The sequence below is a fragment of the Fundulus heteroclitus genome, chromosome 4, assembly GCF_011125445.2.
Source record: "Fundulus heteroclitus isolate FHET01 chromosome 4, MU-UCD_Fhet_4.1, whole genome shotgun sequence".
Lineage (NCBI taxonomy): Eukaryota > Metazoa > Chordata > Actinopteri > Cyprinodontiformes > Fundulidae > Fundulus > Fundulus heteroclitus.
The window spans coordinates 31,324,889-31,348,120 of NC_046364.1; the positions used below are offsets into that span (position 1 = coordinate 31,324,889).

The window sequence follows — 23,232 nt, forward strand, 5'->3', positions numbered from 1 at the left end:
TCAGCTTTGCTCAAAATTGGCTACAAAAGCAGAAACTCCACACACAGGTTTCAACATGCCCAATTACTTAATCTGATTAAGGCAAGATAAATTTAATTAATCTGATTAAGGCGAGATAAGTTTAGTTGTAGCCTATATTACATTCAGCGTTTTTGAAGTTTTTTGAAAGCTTGTTCCATAAAAACTGGATCCGCTTCTCCGTGTTTGGCTCTGATTCTGGGGGTGCAGAGCAGGCTCGGACCAGAAGATCTGAGTGGTCTGAAGGTTGATATTACGACAACAAACCTTTCAATGTATTTTGGTGCTAGGCCATTCTTTATTTATATTTTCAAGTCAATTCTCTGAACTACAGGGAGCCAATGTGAGGACATCAGTTTCTTTCCTAGTTTCAGTGAGGTGCGGCAGCGTTCTGCATCAACGGATTCTCAATCGACTTTTTAGGAAGAACCGTGAAGACACTTTAGCAGTAATCAATTAAAGATTAACGCTTCTATTCATTTTTCAGGAACATTAGTCATTTGATCCCGGAAGCATTCTTCAGGGGATAAAATATCCCCTTTGTAATTGTGTTTATGTTCCTCTGAGTGCTCAGGTCTGAGTCCGTCACTACACCAAGATGTTGGGTCAGATGAGACTAAGATTGAACTATTCTGCCACCAAGAAAAACTTGTCTGTCTGGTGCAAATTCAACACTTCCCATCACCCCAAGAACACCATCCTGCTGTGGGGGATGCTTTTCAACAGCAGGGACTGGGAAACTGGTCTGAATCAATGGATGGTGCTAAATGCAGGGATATTCCTGAGCGAAACCTGTCAGTCTGCCTGCTGGAGGTTCACCAACAGGACAATGACCCCAAGCAGCCTGCTAAAGATGGTTCAAGGGGGAATTGTTTTGAAATGGCCTAGTTAAAGTCCAGACCTCAATCCAATTAGGAATCTGCAGTTAGACTTTAAGGTCACTGTTAACAAATGAAAACTACCCAACATGAAAGCCTGAGAAATGGGCAGGAATCCCAGTGGCAAGATGTGGTGAGCTAATAGAGACGGATCCAAAGCAACCTGCAGCTGTAATTGTAGCAAAACATAAAAATTAGCGTTCATCGACATTTCTCTGTACAGCCTGGCTGAGCTGGAGATGTTTTGCAAAGAAGAATGGGCAAAAATGTCAGCTTTTAGACGCGCAAGCCGTTAGTGACAGCTCCCAAAAGACTTGAAGCTGTAGTTGCCGTGAAAGGTGATGCTACAAATTGCTCACTCAGGGGAGGTAGTTACAGGATGAAAAACAACTGAGACTGGGTGGGATTGGCTCAGCTTCCAGCGAGATGATCTATCCATCCATTACATCATATGTGGACGGTGCGTGAAGAAAGTTTTCTGTCATCAGAAGGTTATGATAGTTCGAACACTGTCTCATCACGTGTGAACGGTCCTCTCTGAAGACATTGGGCTTTGCAAGTTTCCACTGCTTATACAGAAACCTTTTTGAGATGATCTTATTCACCAAAAAGCTGTGTAAAGCTATATAGCATGTAGGACTGGTCACTTGGAGCAAAAGCATCTCTAATCTTACAAATGATGTGGATGTTCCATTAGTGAACCACTTTTTGGAGTTCTTCCTGAAAGACAAGAAAATAAACAAGTTCTTAAAGTACATACTCCATATTTAAAAGCATGTATCAAACAGTATTTATCTTTTGCATTCAAACATGCCATGCATTCAAATAATGATATTTAAACAGGTGAACAGAATTAGCTGCTTATCCAAGAAGTCACCAGTAAAGTAATCTGAATTCTTCAGTTTTTGAAAAAGGTTCATCCAGTACTGTGCACGACGTTTCCTTAATAAAGCCCACCAGCTCTCAATGTGCTGGCTGTGGGTGCTGGATCCTACAATGAAGCAGTTTTCAGAATAGCTGTCATCATGATCAAGACGCAAAAACCTTTGAATGTCTTTCACTGTACCATACTCTGTCTTCATGTCTATACGAATTATTTTATCACCTTCTGAAACAAAATATCCAGCAATAACTTTGGGACTACTGGACAGCTACCATCCATGCATTCAGCCTCTGAGATGCCAACCTGTAAACACAGCAGAGATTTTGTTATTGTTTTTTCAATAATTTTATTATAAACAAAGGTGAAAATAACAAGTTATTTATCCTTTCTACAAATTAAGCACATTACTTTTGCTAAATGTGAGAAGCTAAATATTCCAAAGTCAAAGTTTTTTAAGCATTTACATTTTTAGTGTCAGATCAAACGCATTCTAAGATGTAAGATGTAAAATAGCACATTCATGATTTTTTTTTTAATCTTTGGCTGTATTTTTAATGTAGCCATCTTAAATCTGGTTCACCTACCTTAATGTTTTTGTTCATGGGATTATTATTATTATTCCTGAGCTGCCCAGCTGAAATAAGAGTAGTTACTCAGGAGGTTGTCATTGTCTTTTTGCACATCTATTTCCTAAATATTAGTACATTACACCCCTTTTTAAATGGTAACACCTCCTGATGTTTCACAGCTTCTATTTTTGTGTGTGCCTGTGTGTGTCCTGTCTGGTAATGTAGCATTAAGAATTGTTGTCTTAATGCCAAAGAGAGTCCAACAGATTTAACTTTCACAAGTGGAGCCTTACTGATTTCGCCATAGTGCTCCGCTTGATTTCTATATGCAAGAAGCTTTATTAGATTTTAAGCTGGGGCTATTTCATGTTAATTGGACAAAGAAACAGGAAGGTTAAAGGAGAGAAACAGATGAGACAAAATGTTAAAAGAGAGAAAAGGTGAAAGAGAAAAAGGAGAAGAAAGGGAGATAAGAGATAACATCCTTGGAGTCTGCTACACCTTCAAAGAGAGATATAAAAAGAACAGCAAAAACAAATCGATAAAGTATTACAAGTACAGACAACCATTGCCTTGATACCGTCACTGAAGAATATGCAGTATGATTTAATACTAAATGTATAAAGTGACAGCTAAATATAATAATAGGGGTTTTCTGTATACAAGTAAATCTGTAAATAGCTGAACCCAAGCACCTCTAGGTGTTTGTGAGAGTTTGCTTGTGTATATAAGGTTTATTCATAAGAAAAATGCTCCTTAGCAGACTCACCCCCCAGAGCGCTGAGGAGGATACCAGAGGAACCAGAAGCCCAGATGCCTGAAGTTACCCCCAGGGAAAGACCAACACAGGGAAAGCTGCCTCCCCCATCCCAGGGAAGAGCAGAGATGAGCCCCAAGAACCCCAAGAACAGCCACAACGGCGAAGCCCCAAGGAGCCCCCAGGAGCCGCTACCAGGCCCCATGAAGCAGCTACCAGGAGCGATTTTTAGGGAATTCAAAAAGAAAATTAAACAGGCGTGCATGTGCTTGTTATTGAGAAGAAGAAAAAAACTGTAAAATAAAGTAATGGCAGCCACATTAACCTTAAAGCTTACAAAGAACCCATTTGTATCATATGTCAATTTGGATAAACACTATTGTTGCTGCAGGAGAACATTTTGGTCTTTTGTGATTTGCGTTCTGTGGAAAAATGACTGTTTTCTAAACAACAGTAGCGACTGTGGGCTGCTGGCGAACTCTAACGATGTCTAAACCAGCTCCAGCTTTCCAACTTTACGAGATATGAACTTTGCTGCAGAAAAAAACACAAACACCGAAGAGAAGCCGACAGCTGGTTGGTGACGGGTCACAGTGCTGCTGCCCTCTTCTAACAAACTACTGTTTGTTTGTCTGCAGGCTGGCCCAGGAGTTTAACCTACAAGAATCAGTGCAGGCAGAAATGAGTAGATGGCAAGTGCAAGAGATTTTTACAGAACTGATCAGTGAAACTGAAAATTGCAAGATAGAAACCCTAAAGAAAATCCGCTTTGGAGGGATAAAGCTTTTAATATCATACACAATCCAAAAACTGAAAAATTGGGCATTTTACATTCTGCATCCCCTGCTTTGCAATTATGAGGCCAAGAGATTTACAATGCAACAAAGAGTTTTTATCATGTAATATATATATATATATATATATATATATATATATATATATATATATATATATATATATATATATACATATATACTGTATATATTATACGTGTGTGTGTGTGTGTGTGTGTGTGTGTGTATATATATATATATATATATATATATATATATATATATATATATATATATACACAGTATATATATATATATATATATATATACACATACATACATACATACATACATACATACGTATAATATATATTATATATTGATGATTATCAACAAATTCAAAACATGTATTTTAAGTGCAGCTCTGACCATTTTATGCAGTTGCTCAGCGACCGATTTTCTAGATACAGAACACACAAACACCAAATCCAAACTCAACCCTTTATTCAAAACAACTTTTTACCAAAACTGCAAGTTTTTAAAATAAAAACAACACGTGCTCTCTGAACTCTTTGAAGGGGGCGGAGCTTGGTTCCTGGGTCTGCGTTTGTGATTGGTTGGGAGGATGTAATGACTGTAATATTAACCTACACGGCTAGAATGCAAAAGGAAGAAAAACTGTTATCCTATTAAAGTTTTTGTTGACGCTTTTTTTTCTATCATCAATATACGTCTATCGATCGACATATATTGTTATTGAATTATCGTCCAGCCATATATATATATATATATATATATATATATATATATATATATATATATGTAAAGATAAGTATTGACTATCTATTGATTAATTGTCCCAATGGCTTGCCATACAGCGCTGTAGCAGCAGACACCCTGGGAGGAGGAGGAGGAAACTGGAGGAGGAGGAGGAGGAGAAGGAGGAAGAGGATGGGTATTACCAATGACGACGAGGTCAGCGCTCGGTCTGGCTCTCAGTAGTTACCTGTCACGGTAAACAGTCGGAAGCACTGCGGAAAGGCGGAACACCTGAGCACTGACTGTTGGCTTTCCTCTTCTTCGCGTCGGTCCCTCGGAGGAACGAGAAGGGGTCTCATGATGGCTGCTGTCCCTGCTCCTCAGATCAGAGGACTCCAGGCTGAAGAGGTAAACTAAACCGAACTACGCGATAGGCGCCCGATCGAGGCTACTCCTGTGACCCGAGCTTTGACGGCGCGCTGCTGCTCGCTATCACCTGCGACTTTAACCGGAAGGCCAAAAAAAAAAAAAAAAAAAGCACGTCTGGTTAGCTACAGCTACAGCTACAGGTTTGGCCGCGATCTGGGCAGTTTTTGTGTCAAGAGAAAACGTAGGATGGGATCAGATCAGAGGGAAATCCGATGTGATTACTCCACAGCCTCGCTACACTTTGCCAGGGGAGGAAACCAGCTGGGCTGTCACCGCCTCGCCTGCTCGCCAGCGCGCAGGAACCCCACCAAACTTTGATAAAGCCAGACTCCGAGGAAGTGGAGCTCATTAGACCACCTCCTCGGAGTCGGGCCGGTGGCCCAGAGCCAGCGCGCAGGATTGCGACATCTCTGAGTCACAAACTTCGCCGGTAAAATGTTCAGGTCCGGGCTTATATAAGGGGAAATGTGGCGAAGAAGAGCGCCGAGAGCCGTCAGGATGTTACGTCACCCGCAGACTAAACAATGCGTGTATGGGAGGCGAGCAAAGCCTGGGTTAGGGTCCATGTGCAAATGTTTTGTTTGTTTTTTTTTCTCTTGGATTTATATAAATCAGGCTCCCTTTTGGCATTGATCTCTGCTGCACACCTGTAGACACAACCGGCCCAAGACATAGGCGACATAAGCAGCTGCTTGGTGTCCATTAAAAGGTGGCTTATCATGCAAAATACACTTTATTTTTTGGCCCTTATTTACATTTTGTTGTGTACTTGGAGTCTCCAGGAGTGCTGGAAATGGGAACGCTGTTTGTCCAAGAGCTGCGCAAGATGTCTTTATATTCTTTTTGGGTTTTATTGTTAAAGCCGTTCAGTTTCCCCCATTTTCTATTACTTTTTTTTTTAACTATTATGTCGCAGTATTCGTTGCAGGATGGCTAAACAAGGTCATATTCATTTATATTTCATGAAGCAATGTTGTAGTCCAAGCTACAAGTGGATAAGTGATCGCCTGTTCATTAAGTGGAATGCTCCGTGACCTGGAGGGGGGCGGGGTGCTGTCTCTTTAAATTTAAAGAGACGGCACCAAAACAAGTTGCTCTCAGAGCAGATATATAAAAGGGGGAACGTGGTGGTAAATTAACGAGGAATTTAGACCAAAGCATTACAGTTCCACTTTATATGGACCACAGCTGAATGGCTTCAGTGTGAAAAGGAAGAACTGAAAAGCATGACATGTCAACTTTAAACGGCAAAGGCGCACAACACCCGTCACACGAGGCAGTTTGTGAATAATTTGTATGTAAATCAAAAACTGTTTTTGGGGATTCCACCTTTCTATGCAGTACAGCCACCTGAAATGAAGATGGAACGAAAAACTCCCTAAACCAAGTCAACATGAGGGGAAAAGGGGCTGGCTTTTCAAAGGCCAAGAAGGATTTTAAGCAGCGTTCTGTCAATGTTGTTTGCAGCTGTAGCTACATTTTTTTTCCCGCCATAGGAAGTACTTCTGTGTTTTGTTCGGATTTTTTATCTCGTCTTCTCAAATGTCCAGTAGGTCACGACAGACGGCTTGTTTTCTGCTGCAGGTTTCTTCCCGTTAAAAGGGAGCCATTCCTTTTCACTGTCAGCTCGTAAGTTCTCAGTATGAGGGGAAAGTTGCAAAGTAGAAAACTCGATGCAATCAACAGTCCACTGTCGCCACGTGCTTGCTTAGGAGAAGGGGCCGCTGCAAAGTTGGCAACATGATGCAGTCGACCAACCGTCTTTGGAAATAATGCCATAATACGTTGAGCTTGACTCTGTTGCATCATTTCTCCGATCAAATTGAAATGCCATCCATCCATTCGTTCGTAGGACTCCAACCCAGGACCATGTTGCTGCATGACAACAGCCATACCCACTGCGCATTTGTTTGAATTTCAATCTGTTCATGTGGTTGAACTTATTTGATTACACATTTCGGGATGTAAATCTGATTTGTTTGGCTCTTTCAATTGGAGCTAAAACAGATTTTGATATCTTTTAAACTTTGAACCTTGATTCTAACTGCTAATAATGTATAAATCACATGGCGTGGATGGGATTCCAGCATCCACATTTATGTAGCGTTAATGTTCTTGGTATAAACCATATTAATAGTCATGTTAGAAGTTCAACAGATACCTTTCAGATTTCTTTTTTGTGCACCACTAATTCATTAATTGAACTTTATTGATCTCACAATGGAGAAATTCACTTCTGCATCTTAACCCATCCTTTTGGGGAGCAGTGGGCTGCCACTGTGGCGCCTGGGGAGCAATTGGGGGTTAAGGGGCTTGCTCAGGGACCCAGAATGGCAGCTTGTGGGAGTTGAACTCAGAACCTCTGGGACCGAAGCTCTGTGCTCTTACCACTAGGCCACCACTCCCCTAAGGAGTGTATTGCTTTTGTAGCATCACTGCGTAAGTGTTGTATGCGTGCAACTGCAGGTTATGCATCCACTGGTTTGTAAAGTTACCCTACTTAGTTTGATCGGAGCTTATTTGCACCTTTTCTGAGGTGCAAGATTAATTCTTCGTGCCTTGAAAGTCAAAAACGAAATCATTAATTTAAGCCAAGAACCAGAAGCCATCTCACAGTAGCGCCAGCGTCTTTCTATGTTTCTTCGCAGTTTGTAGTGTTTTTGTGCGTTCTTATCCAGAAACATTTACCTCAAGAGTAAGCCATGACGTTTGGTGAGCCCTCCTACGACATCGGAACGATTTAATCGCAGGGAAACAAGCCACATCCTTTTATAAGCTGCTTTTTAATCTAAGTGTTGGTTTTTGAGAATATTTTATCCACCTTGATAATTGATTTGTTATATTTCTTTTTTTTATGAGACACACACAGCTAATCTGGCCTAAATCTGTCCACTCTACAGGTTGAAATTGCTCTTTGGCTTCCTTGAAGTTATCGAGCTCTGTTTTTATTTATTTTTGTATTATTATTTTATTTGGGTTAAAAATGAATCGTCTACTCAAGGCACCTGGCTGAATTTCTACATAATGTGTCCAAAAACAAATGTAAAGGCGATGAAAATAAATTTAAACTTCCACAGTTTTATACCAGTAAATTAACTAATTGGTATTATGTCAATTTTACAAAATCATAACTGCTCTGAATGAAGTGAGTGAAAGCACACCTGTTACTAATTTGTCTTTCATTTGTTTTGATTGATTTATTTTTCATTAATTTAGGAGGACTCCAGAATCCTCAAAGTGAAAGTCATTGCTGGAATTGGATTGGCCAAGAAAGATATACTGGGTGCAAGGTAAGATTCTTTTATTTTCTTTTTTTTAATTATTATTATTTTAGAGCGTTATTGTTTAAATGTGATATTTCAGTAAACAGACATTAACTCTCAGTTAAATAATGGCAAGTTTAAGGTATCATCAAACATGTAAACCAAGACATGCGGCCTAAACCGAAAGATATTTCTGACCATGACACACACCAGTGAATATTCATAGTTTAGATGCATCAGCTTAATCATCCTTGTTTAAAAGTAACACACTGAAGTAAATGCTAGTACTGACAAGCAGCAAAACAGCAAATCTATTTCGATTCCAGTGATGCATCACGAAATCAGAGAAGCATTCCTAATCAGTGAGTTAAAGAAACAAATAACGTTGTTGATAATTTGGCGACTACACCACATTTTCAGCATTTATTTCTACAAAATCACAAGTTTTCATCAACGAGTAGAGATCAGTTGGAGTTAAAAAAATATTTTAATCAACCAATTTATTTAATCCACATTTTTTGCTAACATATCAATAATCTCACTAGAAGTCTGTCTTGTGTTGTAAGTTAGAAATCCTTGGTGAATATGTTCCACATTTAAGCATTGTGTAATCACAACATCCCACCGGCGGCCGTTCAGCTGCTTTTGCAAAACGCTGCAGTGTAAACTAGTGTTGTGGGCTTATAATTGTGTTGGAAAGTCCACTTCCTTGTGAAACGATTGATGCAAAGGTTTGTCTTTCAACAATTCGGCGACCACAGCGAGCACTACGGTGGCTGATGGGGACAAACGTGCAGCAAACGACCGAACGCATCACAAAAAGCCAAGAAAAGTGCTGCAATTAAGGAAAAATGGAATGATGCAAACTCCAAAAACAAACAAACAAAAGCAAATTCAACTGAAAAATGGGGCAAAAAAATAAATAAATGCTGCAAATACTGCAAGTTAAAAAAAGGCACATTTTTGTTCGTGTCCTTTTTCTTTTTTTAACACATGGACACAATCTCTTACAATATTATATAAAATATGCTGATGTTCTATAATATTGTAATATATATTCCACTAATACACTAATTACACTAATATTACCTACTTAAATTTTACGTGGGTAATAGTAGTGTGCTTGTCTTTATTGATTCCCCCTACTCCCCCTAGTGGTCTGCCACACTTAATTTTTCTTGTTTATTCTCTTTTTTTTTTCTTTTTTTTTTTAGAGCAAGTTTACAGCTTTTGCCAACTTACTGTTTTCTGTACTAGCAGCATTTTTCTTTTGCAGCGTTTTTCTGTTGCATTTGTTTTTTTGCATTTTGGAGTATGCATCATTCCCGTGTCTGCGGCGCGTTTTGGCCGTTTGTGGCGCATTCAGCCATTTGCTGCGCGTTCGCTCCTGTCGGCCGCCGTAAACTACAGTCAAAGCCGGCAACAAGTAAAACAAAATCACAGCATGGTAGTGACTCACCTACGCCTTCACCTTCTTTTTTTGATTGACAAGGAGTCACCAGACCAGTTCAGTAACTCAGTAAGTACATTTTCCAATATATTGCTCTAGACTGCTGTTACATTAACATTCAGCCCACTTTGGCGTCTAATATGTCACTTATTCCCTATTTTACCTGAAGTTCGCTTTCAAACATTCATCAAAATTTCCCCGTTATTAATTTTGAATTGAATAAGGTCATACCAAGATAAAGTGTCCAACATAAAAAAAAAAAGACCTGCTTAAAATTGTCCGTTCTTTGTGCCTTTTGGTGTTAAATCTTAATTCAGGCTGTGATTCGACTGTGCAGACTGTGTTTTGAGATGCCAGAATGTAACAGCAAAAAAAAAAAAACAAAGCAAACAAATTAAATTTTTACAATTTTTTTGTGATGTTTAAACATCATGCCCCAGGAATATTCTGAATGAGTCTAGTATTTGGGAAGTTACTTCTGGTAAAACCTTGGTGGGTTACTAACATATTTCAGACCCTTCTTATTGTCTTCATGTTGGTCATTTAAACCTCTTCAGCACTTCTATTTGCTATGGTGATTTTGTTTTTATTTGTTGTGGGACTTGCTTTCTGTGTCTTTCGTCTGTAACCTACGGTCCCTTTTGAAACTATTCAATAACCTTTCCGCGTTTTGTTACATGACGACCACAAACTTCAATGGATTTTATGTCAAAGGCCTGCATAAACTAGTGGATTACTGTGATGCAGAAGAAAGTTATGCTTCACATGGTTTTCAAAAGCAAAATTCTGGTATGCATTTGTATTCAGCCTCTTTGTTTTTCTCCTGACACCCTGAAATAAACCCCAGGTCAATCCAGTGAAATTGTACAATGCAGTGCGATTGCCGCTGCTCTTCTCTTCCTTGTAGCGTCGCTTCACAGCAAATGTCGTCTCAACACCTTTTTACAAAAAACAAACAGTTCCAGTTTATACACAGAAATATACAGTCAATTCAATAGAAAGGTCAAAAGCTTCAAATCCAGTTACATACAAGTTCAGTTTATTATGCAACTTGATAACACCTTTTCTATGTAAGGAAACCTGGCCAATTGCATCAATTCAGCAATTGCTCTTCCTGAACAAACTTAAGAAGTCATTTACTAGTGAACTGTTGCTAAATATGTGCTCAGTATGAGGGATTGCTACAAAATTAACAATTGAATACAGCCAAGCGTCCACTGTCGCCACGTGCTTGTCAGTGGGTAGTTCTGGTCAGATGAGATCAAAATTAAGATTTCTGCATAGATATGTGTGGCGGAAAAGTCAATGTATGGAGTCAGAACTCTGCCAAAAGGTCACACGCGCTATAAATACTCATACGAGCAGTTTTGTTAAAAACACATGCGCACATAAACTACTCTTCACATTTTTAACGTATTACGTATGCAGATTCAGTACCACGAGGCACTAGTACAACACACATGAGTACATGTTCAATTTCTGTGCACGCATGATTTGTTTTACATGCGCTCAGACTTGCTTTCCACGCACCTGTAGTCCCTCTCCTATTTGCATCTGGAACTGTTTCTGCTCCCTCGCGTTAACTTTGGTCTGTGGTAGTATTTTTTTTAATTATATTTTTAATTTTTTTTGGTCCACAAGTACTTTTTTTTTTGTCTGTAATCGATGCTGGGTTTTTACGGCACTAGTGGCTCGTTTTACACACAGTAAGTTGATAGAAAAGGGGTTTGAGAGAGGGGGGAAGACATGCGGCAATCAAACCCGGGTTAGCCGCGTCAAAGGCGCAGGCCTCCGTATATGGGTCGTGTTCTCTACCCCTGCGCCATCAGGGGTAGTGTACTAGTGTACTACGAGTATTTTTAACTTGACGAGTTAATAGTATAATAATAGTAATATCATCTTTATTGTCATTGAAACATACATTACAATGAAATTTGTTCTCTGCTTTTAACCCATCACCCTTGGGGAGCAGTGGGCTGCCATGTGCGGCGCCCGGGAAGCGTTCTGGGGTTAAGGGTCTTGCTCAGGGACCCAGAGTGCAGGCGTTGGGATTGAACCGGGTAAATGCAACCTTCTCTGAGTGCAAGCGCGCTGCTCTAACCACTAGGCCAACACTCCCCATACAAGTCCACTTGTCAAAAGGTGTGGAGACCCTTGGTTTAGATTAAGACGTGTTCATCTGTTAGAAATGGTCCAGTCAAAGTCCGGACCTAAATCCAACCGAGAAATCTTAAACTTGAATTTCACAAATATTCTGTGTCCATTTTAACTGAGCTTCGGCAATCCTGCTCAGAAGAATTGGCAAAGAGTTCAGGCTAGCAAAACTGGTACATGGAGGTAGTTTGAGTAGCCAAAAAAAATTTGCTCCAGTAAGAGTCGCTCTAGTGTGTGTGTGTGTGTGTGTGTGTGTGTGTGTGTGTGTGTGTGTGTGTGTGTGTGTGTGTGTGTGTGTGTGTGTGTGTATGTGTGTATTTCACTCAACTAGAAGTAAAATAGTAGTCACTAAAAAATACTCAAGTTTGAATAGAAAAATATTCAGTAAAAGGCTAATTAAGGATTCAGTGCTTGAGTAATACTGCTTAGTGTGATTTGTGAAAATTATGCGATCATATCAACAAAAAATAAGATTATATGCAGAACTCAGAATAAGAAAAATAAAAAAATTGTGAAAATAAATCACATCTTTACAAAATAACAACTTCAGACAGAAGAAAACCAAATTCCCTTATCTTATTTTTTTTTCACAACATAAAACCTTTGACTTTGTCCACACAGTAGGTAACATACATGTTAGAACAGTGCAAAGTCCAAAAGTACGGTGCAGTAAAACAAAATCCTAGGAAGTCCTAGGACGTTTTCTTTCAAGAAGTTATTAAAGTAAACGTAACTGAGTAGATGTGACCATTCACTACCCACCTCTGCTGGTAGAGACACGCCCCCAACGACTTGCAGCCATAGGTAGCTCTACAAAGGGTTAACTCAGTGGGTCTAAATACATCTGCACCGCCATCTTTTTCTGATTTTTATTTGCACAAATGTCAAAAACCATGTTTCCTTCAGGTTCGCATGTATGGACTACTTTGTGTTGGTCTATCACATTATATCCCAGCATTGAAGGTTGTGGTTGGAGCAAATATCCAAACAATATTTTTTTTCCCCTCTGCACTACCAAAACACTTTTGCAGTCTGGCTTGGGTAATGAATAATGCAACGGGATAGATGGATGTGGTTTTAATGACCCGTGCCTCAAATCATTAGAGAAGTAACTGCAGTCATTATGTGAGCAATGAGTTACCAGCGCTAAAGTGTCGGTACGTATTTTTTTTTTCCTGTCTGAAGTTTGATACAATCAAACAATGATTTCCTCAGAGATGAAGAAAAAAAAAAGCCAGTTACAGAAGAATCAAAATGCTGAAATATTCTCTGTTCCTAAACTTGATCCGGTCGGTCTCTCTGCTTTTGTGTTGCAGTGATCCGTACACCAGGCTGTCCCTTTATGATCCGATCAACGGAGAAATCACCAGTCTGCAGACTAAAACCATTAAAAAGGTGAGTAAGCTGACGTTGCGTCACTTTATGGCATCCGTCAACATTTCATAAATATGTCAATATGTATATATTTTACATCATTTTTCTTCTCTCATGCCCCCCTGAAGACTCTGGACCCAAAATGGAACGAAGAGTTCTATTTCCGAGTAAGTGCCACTTCGAATAATTCAACAATCACGTTCTAACATGGATGTATGTTTTATGCTTACTTTGCTGTCACTAATTGGAGGTAAACTACATAAAATTGTCATTAGTTGTGTATGTAACCCAGTTTAATAATAAAAAAACAACACATTTCTCTTGTTGGATTTGTAAAGTTAGAGTCATTTTGATTCTGCTTAGTTGACAGAGCAGATTTTACCTTCTACTGTGCTCTGTGTTTTAGGTTAATCCCACAAACCATCGGCTGCTGTTTGAGGTGTTTGATGAGAACAGACTGGTAAGCTTTTAAAACTTATTCCACCTTGCAATGATTTGTTGACGCCATGTTTTTTTTTTTTTTTCATTTTCCGCTACAGTAAACTTGAAGAACGTGGTCTCAAACTGCAAACACATGTGCTTGTTTATGTCAAAAGGTCCACGTTAGTGTGACGTCTCCAAAATGGCTGGGTTGAAAGTATCAGAACGATTTTAAATCTCTGTAAAGTTGCTTAAATTAAAAAAAACATGAAAATAAGGCAATGCAGGAGGCAGTCTGTTAATGCAAAATCAGCCATTATTACGTAACAGCTCTAATTCCATCTGAAATCACGTTGAAGTGATTTTATTAAAATGAAAACCCAAATCCAAATCTTAATAATCAGCCCACTTGCACTGCTGTTGAAGTAGCACACAAAAAGATTGCTTGTTCTTCACGATTTATGGCAGCTGCTGAGGCGACATTATGATCTGTGTTTTGACACCATCAATGCCAAACAGCAGAATGTGTCATATTTCTTTCTATGCGGGTATCCTCCAGTCAGTGCAAGGATGACTTTGGTTTGTCTGCCTGTCAAAGATGCAGCGGGCGCCCTTATTTTGCCACATCACACTGGATATCGCTGGAAGCTTATAGCTTATTAACCCGGAGCTGTAAATAAGGGTAAATCTGGCTACCGTTAGGACATCCTAACGTCTGTGATGGGTGGGGAGTAAGAGCTGTGGCTCGCGTCTGAGGTTGAGGTTGGCTGTGTTGTTTTGGTTTAGGGGCAGAAATGTAATGAATTAACATTGTGTCGGTTTAGCGAGAATTTAAACAGGCGCCGTCCTACAGCCAGAGCCCCACACTACAAAAACATATCTAAAAATAAGTAAAATGTTCTTAAAATTTGTGTTTTTGTCCTAGATTTGAGCAGGTAAAGAAGATTATCTGCCAGTGGAATAAGTATTTTGACCCCTAAAATAACATAATTAGACATCCTGCACTTGAAATAAGATGATGGAGATGAATTGTTCCTAGTTTAACTGCAAAAATCTAATTCTATTGGCAGATGATCTTATTTACCTGCTCAAATCAAGGAAAAATACACAAATTTTAAGAACATTTTACTTATTTTTAGTTAAATTTTTGCAGTGAAACACAAATGCTGCTCTAAAAATAAAACCGGATACATGTAGCAGTGCAGTGGTCCCGCTAAACGGGACGCTTTTTTTTTTTTCATGTTTTAAAACCTACTGATATTTATTGATGCTCTCCTGGACATGTCTCCCTGTGTGGATATTGCAAACACTGTGAAGCAGTCAGTCAAGATGAAAACAGCTCGGAAGTCCTGAGTTTGACCCCACCAGATATCCCCCCTTCTGTCGGCGAGTATTTTCCTTAAGACAACTAAATGGTGGCTAATTAGTTTTTTTCTTTACAGTTACAGCATACTCTATTTGCGCAGATTCAGTCCAGACTGACTTGAAGAATAAGTAAAAATCATCATTTTAAGAAACGGTCAGCAGAGTCCAGCTCAATGTGCCAAAGCTTTGCCCTGAAGGATTGTTATAGCTGTTTTAAACATGGTGGTGTATGCACCCCCATCGGAGCCATGGGCTGTGCTCATTAACTGGTCTTTCTGGTAGAATCTGCTAATTAACTACCAAGAAGCAGCACTTGAGGTTCCGAGAAAAAACAAGTCAGGACAAGACAATCTAGGTCCTTTTTTTTTTTTTTCTCCTTGAATATTAGATACAAACTGCATGTGGGGGGAGCTGTATGTACAACCTTCTGCACGGCGCCATTATAACTGTACCATGATAAGCTCTGTGCGATTGTTAATTGTTAGCGCCCCTTCTCTTTAGCTCTTGTGTTGCTCTCTGGCTTTTTCTATTAAGATCTGTCAAGAAAAAAAACTCAAACTTCTAGTCAGCTGTTCTGTCATAACACTTGATCATTCATTAAGACGAACATGTACACCCGTTCTCGGCGTGTGTTTATTGTTTGTGCGTTGACAGCGGGAATATTTCCCCGCGTCACATGCTTGCAGTCACATGAGAATTTACACTTTTAGGCGTGGCTGACTAAGATCTGCCTCATCATGCTCCAGGTAGGGAGTACTTCAAGGGGGTGTGTCTGCCAGTGCTGTGAACGTGTTTCCTGGTGTGTGTATCACTGCCTGTCTGAAATGCAAACAAACTCGACGCGGGATTGTTGTGAAATCCTTCTTTGAAATGCAGTTGCTGCAGGACTGCCCATCTAGACAGAGTGTCACTTTCTCCAAAGGCATGAAAAGGCAGCGTGTGCATACCGTCGGCAGAATGCAAAGTTTCCAATAGGAAGGCCTGTCTTTAGCTCACTACCGCCCAGCAGCGTGAGCAGATTCAGAGAACATGCCGTGTTTTCCGGCTAGGAGCAAATTGGGCGGATCAGATTCACTGAAATATTTACAAAATTGTCACTTTAGAGGAAATACCGCACGTTCCTTTGAAAATCGCCCTCAAGGTGTTCTGTGGCGGATATATTTGCACCCAAACGCATTCAAAGCTCATTTCTGTTGTTAAATAACGCTGACTCGCAGGAATAAAGCAGAACCCTCGGACTCTGATATCACGCTGGCGTTGCTGGGATGATGAAAGATCCGTAAAAGCACGCCAAAGTCTGTCCACACGCTCTCAGACGCTGGCGCTTCGCTCGTGTAAGGAGCATTTGCAGGCTTCAGTAGAAAGTTAAAATAAGATGGACGTTATTAATTGACGCCTGTTAATCGCTATCGGCGTCTCCGACCAGTCAGTCATCTTAAAAAAAACGAGAAAAATTGTGAATCATTCGTGTTCTGTGTCATAAAGTGGCTGAAGCACTTCCTGTAAATTTCAGCAGCACGCACGCTAACGGTAAAACAGACAGCAGATTTTGTCCGTAAAGAGGAAGGACTTGAAAGTTGCAGTTCTTTTATTTTTCTTTATCATAATCATCCCTGAACTGTACAAGCTACTTTTGTAGAATATTTATAACCGTGACTTTGCTTCTTTTTTAGCACGCTAGGCTTTTTAATTTCTCCTCTTAATCGAGATGTTTGGGGGGCCCTTGTTGTTGGAGTCAGGGTGTTTTTTAAAATCAACACATGCACATATATAGTCACACCAACCCGCAGAACAAATAAAACATTGACTTTTGGGAAATTTAACATTGAACGACCTTTTCTGAAAAACCTTTTCAAGTGGGATCAGCTTTTAATGCATGTCGTTGGAGCAGATAGCTGAACTAAATAACTGAAAGGCTGAAATAACTGAGGTTTGGAAATCTTTCCATTTGTAAAACACATGTGGACAGTGAAGGTGTGGAAACTAAAGGAGTGCCGTCCTTTACGCTTTATGCAGTTATTACCCTCATAACTACAGTTCCAAATTGGGAGCAGGGCAGCATCTCTGTTAAGCAGCCGAATTCAGGCCTGCTATCTGAGCAGAGAGCCTGACTAATTCTCTCATATCGGCTTGTTACTGTATAAAGAACAGAATAGCTGAGACCTTTACTCTACTTGAAAACTAATGTTAAAGTAAATGGCCTTTAATTGGTTGTTTTTGCTAATTTAGTGTCTCAAAATACCTCAAATACATGTCAGAGATTATATTATTATTATTATTATTATTATTATTATTATTATTATTATTATTATTATTATTATTATTATTATTATTATTATTATTATTATTATTATTATTATTATTATTATTATTATTATTATTATTATTAGGCACCAGCACCCCTCACGATCCCATGAAGGATAAAGTGAGTAAGAAAATGGATGGATTATTATTATTATTATTATTATTATTATACTCAATATGTTATATTATTTTGGCAGCAGTAGGAATACTTTTTGGTTTTCCGTTTTAAAAATAAAAGTCATAAGATTATTTCATACATGGTGAAATATGTTTAAATACTGTAATACTGTCAAACTGTGGTCATTTTAATCAAGATTATCCTGCTTGTTAGAATCTCACAACAGCCTATGTGTGATGTTTTATAAAATGATGACTTCTCTTGGAGCACATTGTGTGCTATATAAAAGGCACTTAAGTTGGGTTATTTGGGAAGTGAAAATGTAGAAAAATATCAACTTTAAATAGGTGGTTAAATTAGATTTTTATATTTTTTTAATTATTTTATGTTATGCATGTTGTTCAAAATCTTAAATTATCTTACTATCAAAGAGCTCATAAAACCTCTGTCTTCATATTTAAATGTGCTTTTTGAACACCATTGATGCGACGTTGTCCAGCTGTTTACTGGCTTTGTTTTCTCAGTGTCTTGTTCTCGAATTGTCAGTATTTATGGTGAATATCCTTTGGTGATTTCTTCCAAACATCACCAGTCAGAGGAGGCCCATTGCAACGGCCCATTTCCTTTACATGTAGGGTGGTTGATTTGAATAGTATTAGGAAATAAATGAACCCGTTTGGGGTTAAAATAAATGAATAATAAAATTAAAAAGGTCGAGCTGCCTCCCTCCTGTTGCACCTGCTGATGATTTCCTGCTTATTTTTAGCCTTTGGTCAAACCACACCTTTCTGGCTCAGCCTGAGGTGTCTACAACACAGACTAATTCTCCGAAAGGTTTATTAAATAAAACGTTTCCTTCTTGTCGATTCCAAACTCTTGGAGCATATTAACAGTAAGCGTCATTGTATTGTCAACATATATGATGGTCATTCTGTGGCTGCCACATTACTAGCACTACCAGTTACTACACTGCAAAAACGGAACTAAAAGTAAGTGAAATTTTCTTGAAATCATTGTAAATGTCCTTGATTAGAGCAGGTAAATAAGACTATTTGCCAATGGAATAAGATTTTTGCACTTAAAATAGGAAATATTCATCTCCATCGTCTTATTTCAAGTGCAGGATGTCTAATTATGTTATTTTAGAGATGAATTGTTCCTGTTTTAAGTGCAAAAATCTCATTCTATTGGCAAATAGTCTCAAATCAAGGAAAAATACACTCATTTCAAAAAATCTTTACTTATTTTTAGTTCCCTTTTTGCAGTGTAGTATGAACTGCATGATAATAGGTTAAAAAAACATTTTGCTTTTGCTCCTAGTTTAGAAAATAGGTTATGAGTCTCGCTGCAGCGGCGTCCTCCAGTGAGTCATGGCCTTATCCTGGCCGCGTCTCCTACTATTAAACATTACACTGGAGCTGATCTGGAAACAGACTAACGGCCTAAAATAGATCGGCCGGCGCCCACAATAGGCTGCCATTAATAAATTGGACTGTCCACGAAGAAGAAATAAGACCAGCATAGACTTGTTACATGGGGTGTCGTGTAACCAGTCTCCTGCCGCTTTAATGTCACAGTGATCACACTTATGTGCTTTCCAAGCAGCCTTTACCCAGTTCCTGCAGAAGGTGCTTGGCCTGGTTTTGTGTGTATTTTTTGCAACCCGGGGCCTCGGTTAACGCAGAATTGCATTGGCATTCGTTCTGTTTGATTTCCTGTAATCCAATAGCGGCGGGTAAAACTATGTGGGGGTGGGTGGGCACAGAGGAGCAGAAACATTAGTGGCATAGCAGCTGAGGGACTCCCAAGTTAGCGGCCCAACGCAGATGTCGCACTTTGCCAGAGCTTCAGTCTAGGATCCAGCGTGCAGGACTGCTGTGTTTTTGTTTGGTTTTTATTTGGCTTTGCTTTCTGTGTGAGGCTGAGACTCCTTAAAGAGGCGAGACGTAGACGATCGCTTCGATTTCAAAGGTGTCAATGGCCTGCTCTGACTCAAAGCTGAGATCGGCCTGCAGAGGAATGTAGCTCGTGTCACTGGAGCTATTCTGGCGATACACCGGCACTGATGACCGGGGACACGTAGCGGAGCGTGGAACAGTTGCTTTTCCTCGTTTATTTCTACCTTTTCCCTGCCAGCGAGTTTGATCATGCGCCGCTCGCCAGTGCCGCGGGGACTAGAGAGTTAAACAAATGGCACGCCAGCTCCGCTTGCATTTCGCGTCGCGAAGAAGCAACACGGACCCCCTGTCTGAGAGCCTCAGCTGCCACGGTGAAGAGAGCCCGGTCGGCGTCTCGGCGCACGGCCCCGCCGAGAATCTGGCGCACAGCTCTGTCCACTTGAAGGTGATTCCTCTCTCGCCGGAAGTCGCCAGCAGCCAGAGCTCCTCGCTGTTCATATCCAGGGTCAACCCTGGAGGTTGCAGCAGGAAGAGTGTGTTGCAGATCTCGCTGCAGCCATGCGGGAAGCCGAGCGGAGAGTTGGAAGGGGGCGTCGAGGACGGCGACGGCGGCGGCGGAGTCTGTGTCGGTTCTGACGGAGGCTCGTGCAACAGCAGCATGGCCAGCGACGCCGGGTACTGCAGCAGCAACAGCATCTTTGAGCCAGAGCTTCCGGAGAAGCACAGGAGCAGCCAGGAGAGGACCCAGGTCTGCCGCAGGTCCAAGGTCCCGCTGCGCCGCTGCTCCTCCTTGGTTATTATCCCAAAGAGCCCGTGCAGCACGCCGCCCGCTTCTCCGGTCGGCCCCGCGGCTCACTTCACCCTGCCCCCGTTGAGGGGGTCTCATCCGCCGCTTCTCCAGGCCGGTGAATTCTTCCAAGCTGATGGCTCGGCGACGGGTAGAGATCAGCCAAAGGGAAGCTGTCCGTCTGAGTTTAGGGACTCGAAACACATGGTGCACTTTAACATCCCTTTACAGGATGAACCAAAATGCAAACAGGAGGACAGGATTACAGGGACGGAGCCGTCGTCCAATCTCCACTCCAGCAGCGTGATGCTGCGGTTTGCCCACCAGAGACCCATGGCGTCGGCAAAAAGAACCACATCAGCGGCCTCAGCCGGCGCGCAGCACCCCGATGCTCATCATCACCCAGCTGGACTCTGTGAGAGGCAGGACGAAGCTCACAGAAAACTCTACCGCAGTACCTCCGCCTGTTTGTTTTCCTCAGCTAAACAGCCTGAGAGGAGCGGCGCGGTCTGTGCGTCAGGGAAGGGTCAAGGGAAACACTGTCATCACGCCATGCAGAGGAGCTTTTCTCTGGAGGTGCCGTACGCCAACACGGGGATTTCATGTCACGTTTCGAACCCGAAGCTCGGCAGCCCTCTTTCTCCGCATGTACACATCCACTTGTCTCCTTGCTGCCCCGCGAAGGCGCCCGCTAATGCCCCTAATGGGTTGAAAACGAGGCACAAAGGAAACAGGGAGGTGAGTAACAAGCTGCCAGGCTGCTGCAAAGCTAAAAGTTGAAAAGCCTGAAAGTTTTTTAATTTTTTTGTAGTAGAGGCAGTTGCACAATGGCCCTTTGACAGAGGGCTGTGGATGTCATGTTAATGTTGTTTAACCAGTCCAAGCGCATTCCACGCGGCTTCGGCCCGCCTTCTTTACTGCTGCTGTCACATGCACAACCAAAGACAAAAGCAGGCTTTAATAAATAGAATAACAAAGGCTGTTCCATTATTTTAAATGTTATCGTGTTATGTTACTGTGGCCAAGTCAAATTTGCATTTTATTTCCTACTTCCACTATCGTGGGTAAAACTGGGTTGCCCTTTGTGCCGCTCATGAGAGAGCAGCTCCAGTAACTGAGAGCGTAAGTTATGCATTTAACAAGCTCAGTGTGGACAAACATTCGCAGGTGTTCAGTTACATTACAGTAAATCCATCTGGACCACGGTTTCTAAGAACCGATTTTAAATTTGAGAGACCCGTTCCCCTCCATCTGGTGCGTCTGATCGTTCACGTGTGTGCAAACTCACTTTAAGAATAATCTGTCTGTTTTTTTTTTTTTCTTGTTTTTGTTTTTTTCCTATTAATCTGATAACCGTATGAGCGATCGGCCTCCGTATTTACTGTGGTTATTTTAAGCGTTGGGAAATGCGGTGCCCCCTCTGCTGATATAAATAAGGAGGCTCTGAAATATTCCTCCTGACTCCAGATAGTCTGCTGCTCTGAAGCACAGGCTGCTCCTGCGGATTCAAATTTAACAGCATGATACTAGAGCGGCCATGCTAGCCATTCGTGGACACGTGTGTGTGTGTGTGTGTGTGTGTGTGTGTGTGTGTGTGGGGGGGGGGGGGGGGGGGTGTTAGCCTTTCCCAGTAAGTGATCGGGTGGTGTGTTAGCTTCCCTGAGCCCCCCCCCCCCCCCAGCAGTGTTTGTGAATATCAAATATCGGTCTCCCCCTACATTTAGCAAGCTGTCAAGTAAAAGAGTCCCACCTCGATAATTTGTCTCCTTTCCTGAAACGTAAATGCTTAATAACGCCCCATTATTACCCCTGGCGACTATTAAGGAGTCTATACTGTTTAGAGACTTTTAGTACAGTGACACATCAACTGAATTAAAAATAAGTAAAAAAAAATCTTGAAATTACTGTATTTGTCCTTAATTTGAGCAGGTAAATAAGATGATATGCCAATGGAATGAGTATTTTTACACCTAAATTAAGATAATTAGGTAAACTACACTTGAAATAAGATGATGGAGATGAGAGTTGATCCTATTTTAAGTGCAAAAATCTTATTCCATTGGCAGATCATGTAAACTTGCTGCTCAAGTCAAAGACAAATACACTAATTTCAAGAAAACTTTACTTATTTTTAGTCATGTTTTTGCAGCGCACTCACACCCTTGTTAAACAGCAGTTTGTAAAAACCTCTGAAGATCAGACCACAAATTCTTTACCTTTGTTGGTAGGAATTGCTCGTTTGAATATTTTCCCCCGTCATGAGTGGCCTAGTTGGCACGCGGGGTCAGTTTCCGGGTCGGAGTGACGGGAAAACGTTTCTGGTATAAGGGAGCATAAAGGAATAACAATACTACTCCTTCTCCACCCGTTGCTGCACACTGCCAGTCAGCAAGCTTAGAAGACGTGCAAATTAAAATGTTTGGAAATATTTACTTTCACAAAATCTGTGATGCAGTCAACTGCAGACCTGCTACATAATTCGTCATTAAACAGCTATAATCGTCTTATTGTACCGCCTGTGTGGAATATATACCAACGCTGTGCTGCTGCCCCACCTCTACCTGTTGCTGCTCACTGCTACATGTTTTCCCTTGCTTAAAAAAAAAAAAATTTTTTTTTTGGAATTATTAACAAATTTGTTATTCTGTAAAGAGCAGAATGGCAGAAAGTTGTGATATTCTGCTAAATTAACTGTATCACAATCATAATAATAAATGCTATAGATGACAACATAACGGTAATACTCGCCGTTATTTTATTTTGCCTGTAGTATTAATTTTTGCTTTTTCTCTTAAATATAAGCTATTATAGATTTTTAATTTTAAATGTTTGCGTGTGTAACATGACATCATGGTGCTTTCACTCATTCAATCATAACATGAGAATCTCACAACCGCCCTTTTATGATGTAAATAATAGTTCAAATAAAATAGTAGCCAGTGGAAGGGAACAAAAAAGTATAATTGGCCTCAAATATTTAATTAAAAATATGTCTAAATGAGCTTTAAATATATTTTTTAATATAATAGTATT

General features: G+C 40.5%; 1 protein-coding gene across 3 annotated transcripts in view; it reads left to right on the forward strand.

Moving 5' to 3' along the window:
* Positions 1 to 4,812: 4,812 nt before the first annotated feature.
* Positions 4,813 to 23,232, forward strand: part of nedd4a (NEDD4 E3 ubiquitin protein ligase a) — a 41,302-nt gene continuing 22,882 nt past the window's right edge. Inside the window, exons 1-6 of one of the 3 annotated variants that reach the window (XM_036136385.1) lie at positions 4,813 to 5,045; positions 8,283 to 8,356; positions 9,822 to 9,848; positions 13,250 to 13,328; positions 13,436 to 13,474; positions 13,714 to 13,767. In XM_036136385.1, coding sequence (XP_035992278.1) covers positions 4,995 to 5,045; positions 8,283 to 8,356; positions 9,822 to 9,848; positions 13,250 to 13,328; positions 13,436 to 13,474; positions 13,714 to 13,767 — 324 coding nt within the window. In that variant the 5' untranslated portion in view covers positions 4,813 to 4,994. Of the gene's footprint in view, positions 5,046 to 8,282; positions 8,357 to 9,821; positions 9,849 to 13,249; positions 13,329 to 13,435; positions 13,475 to 13,713; positions 13,768 to 19,302; positions 20,938 to 23,232 lie in introns of those variants that run through there. The other 2 variants (XM_036136386.1, XM_036136384.1) reach the window with 2 other exon arrangements.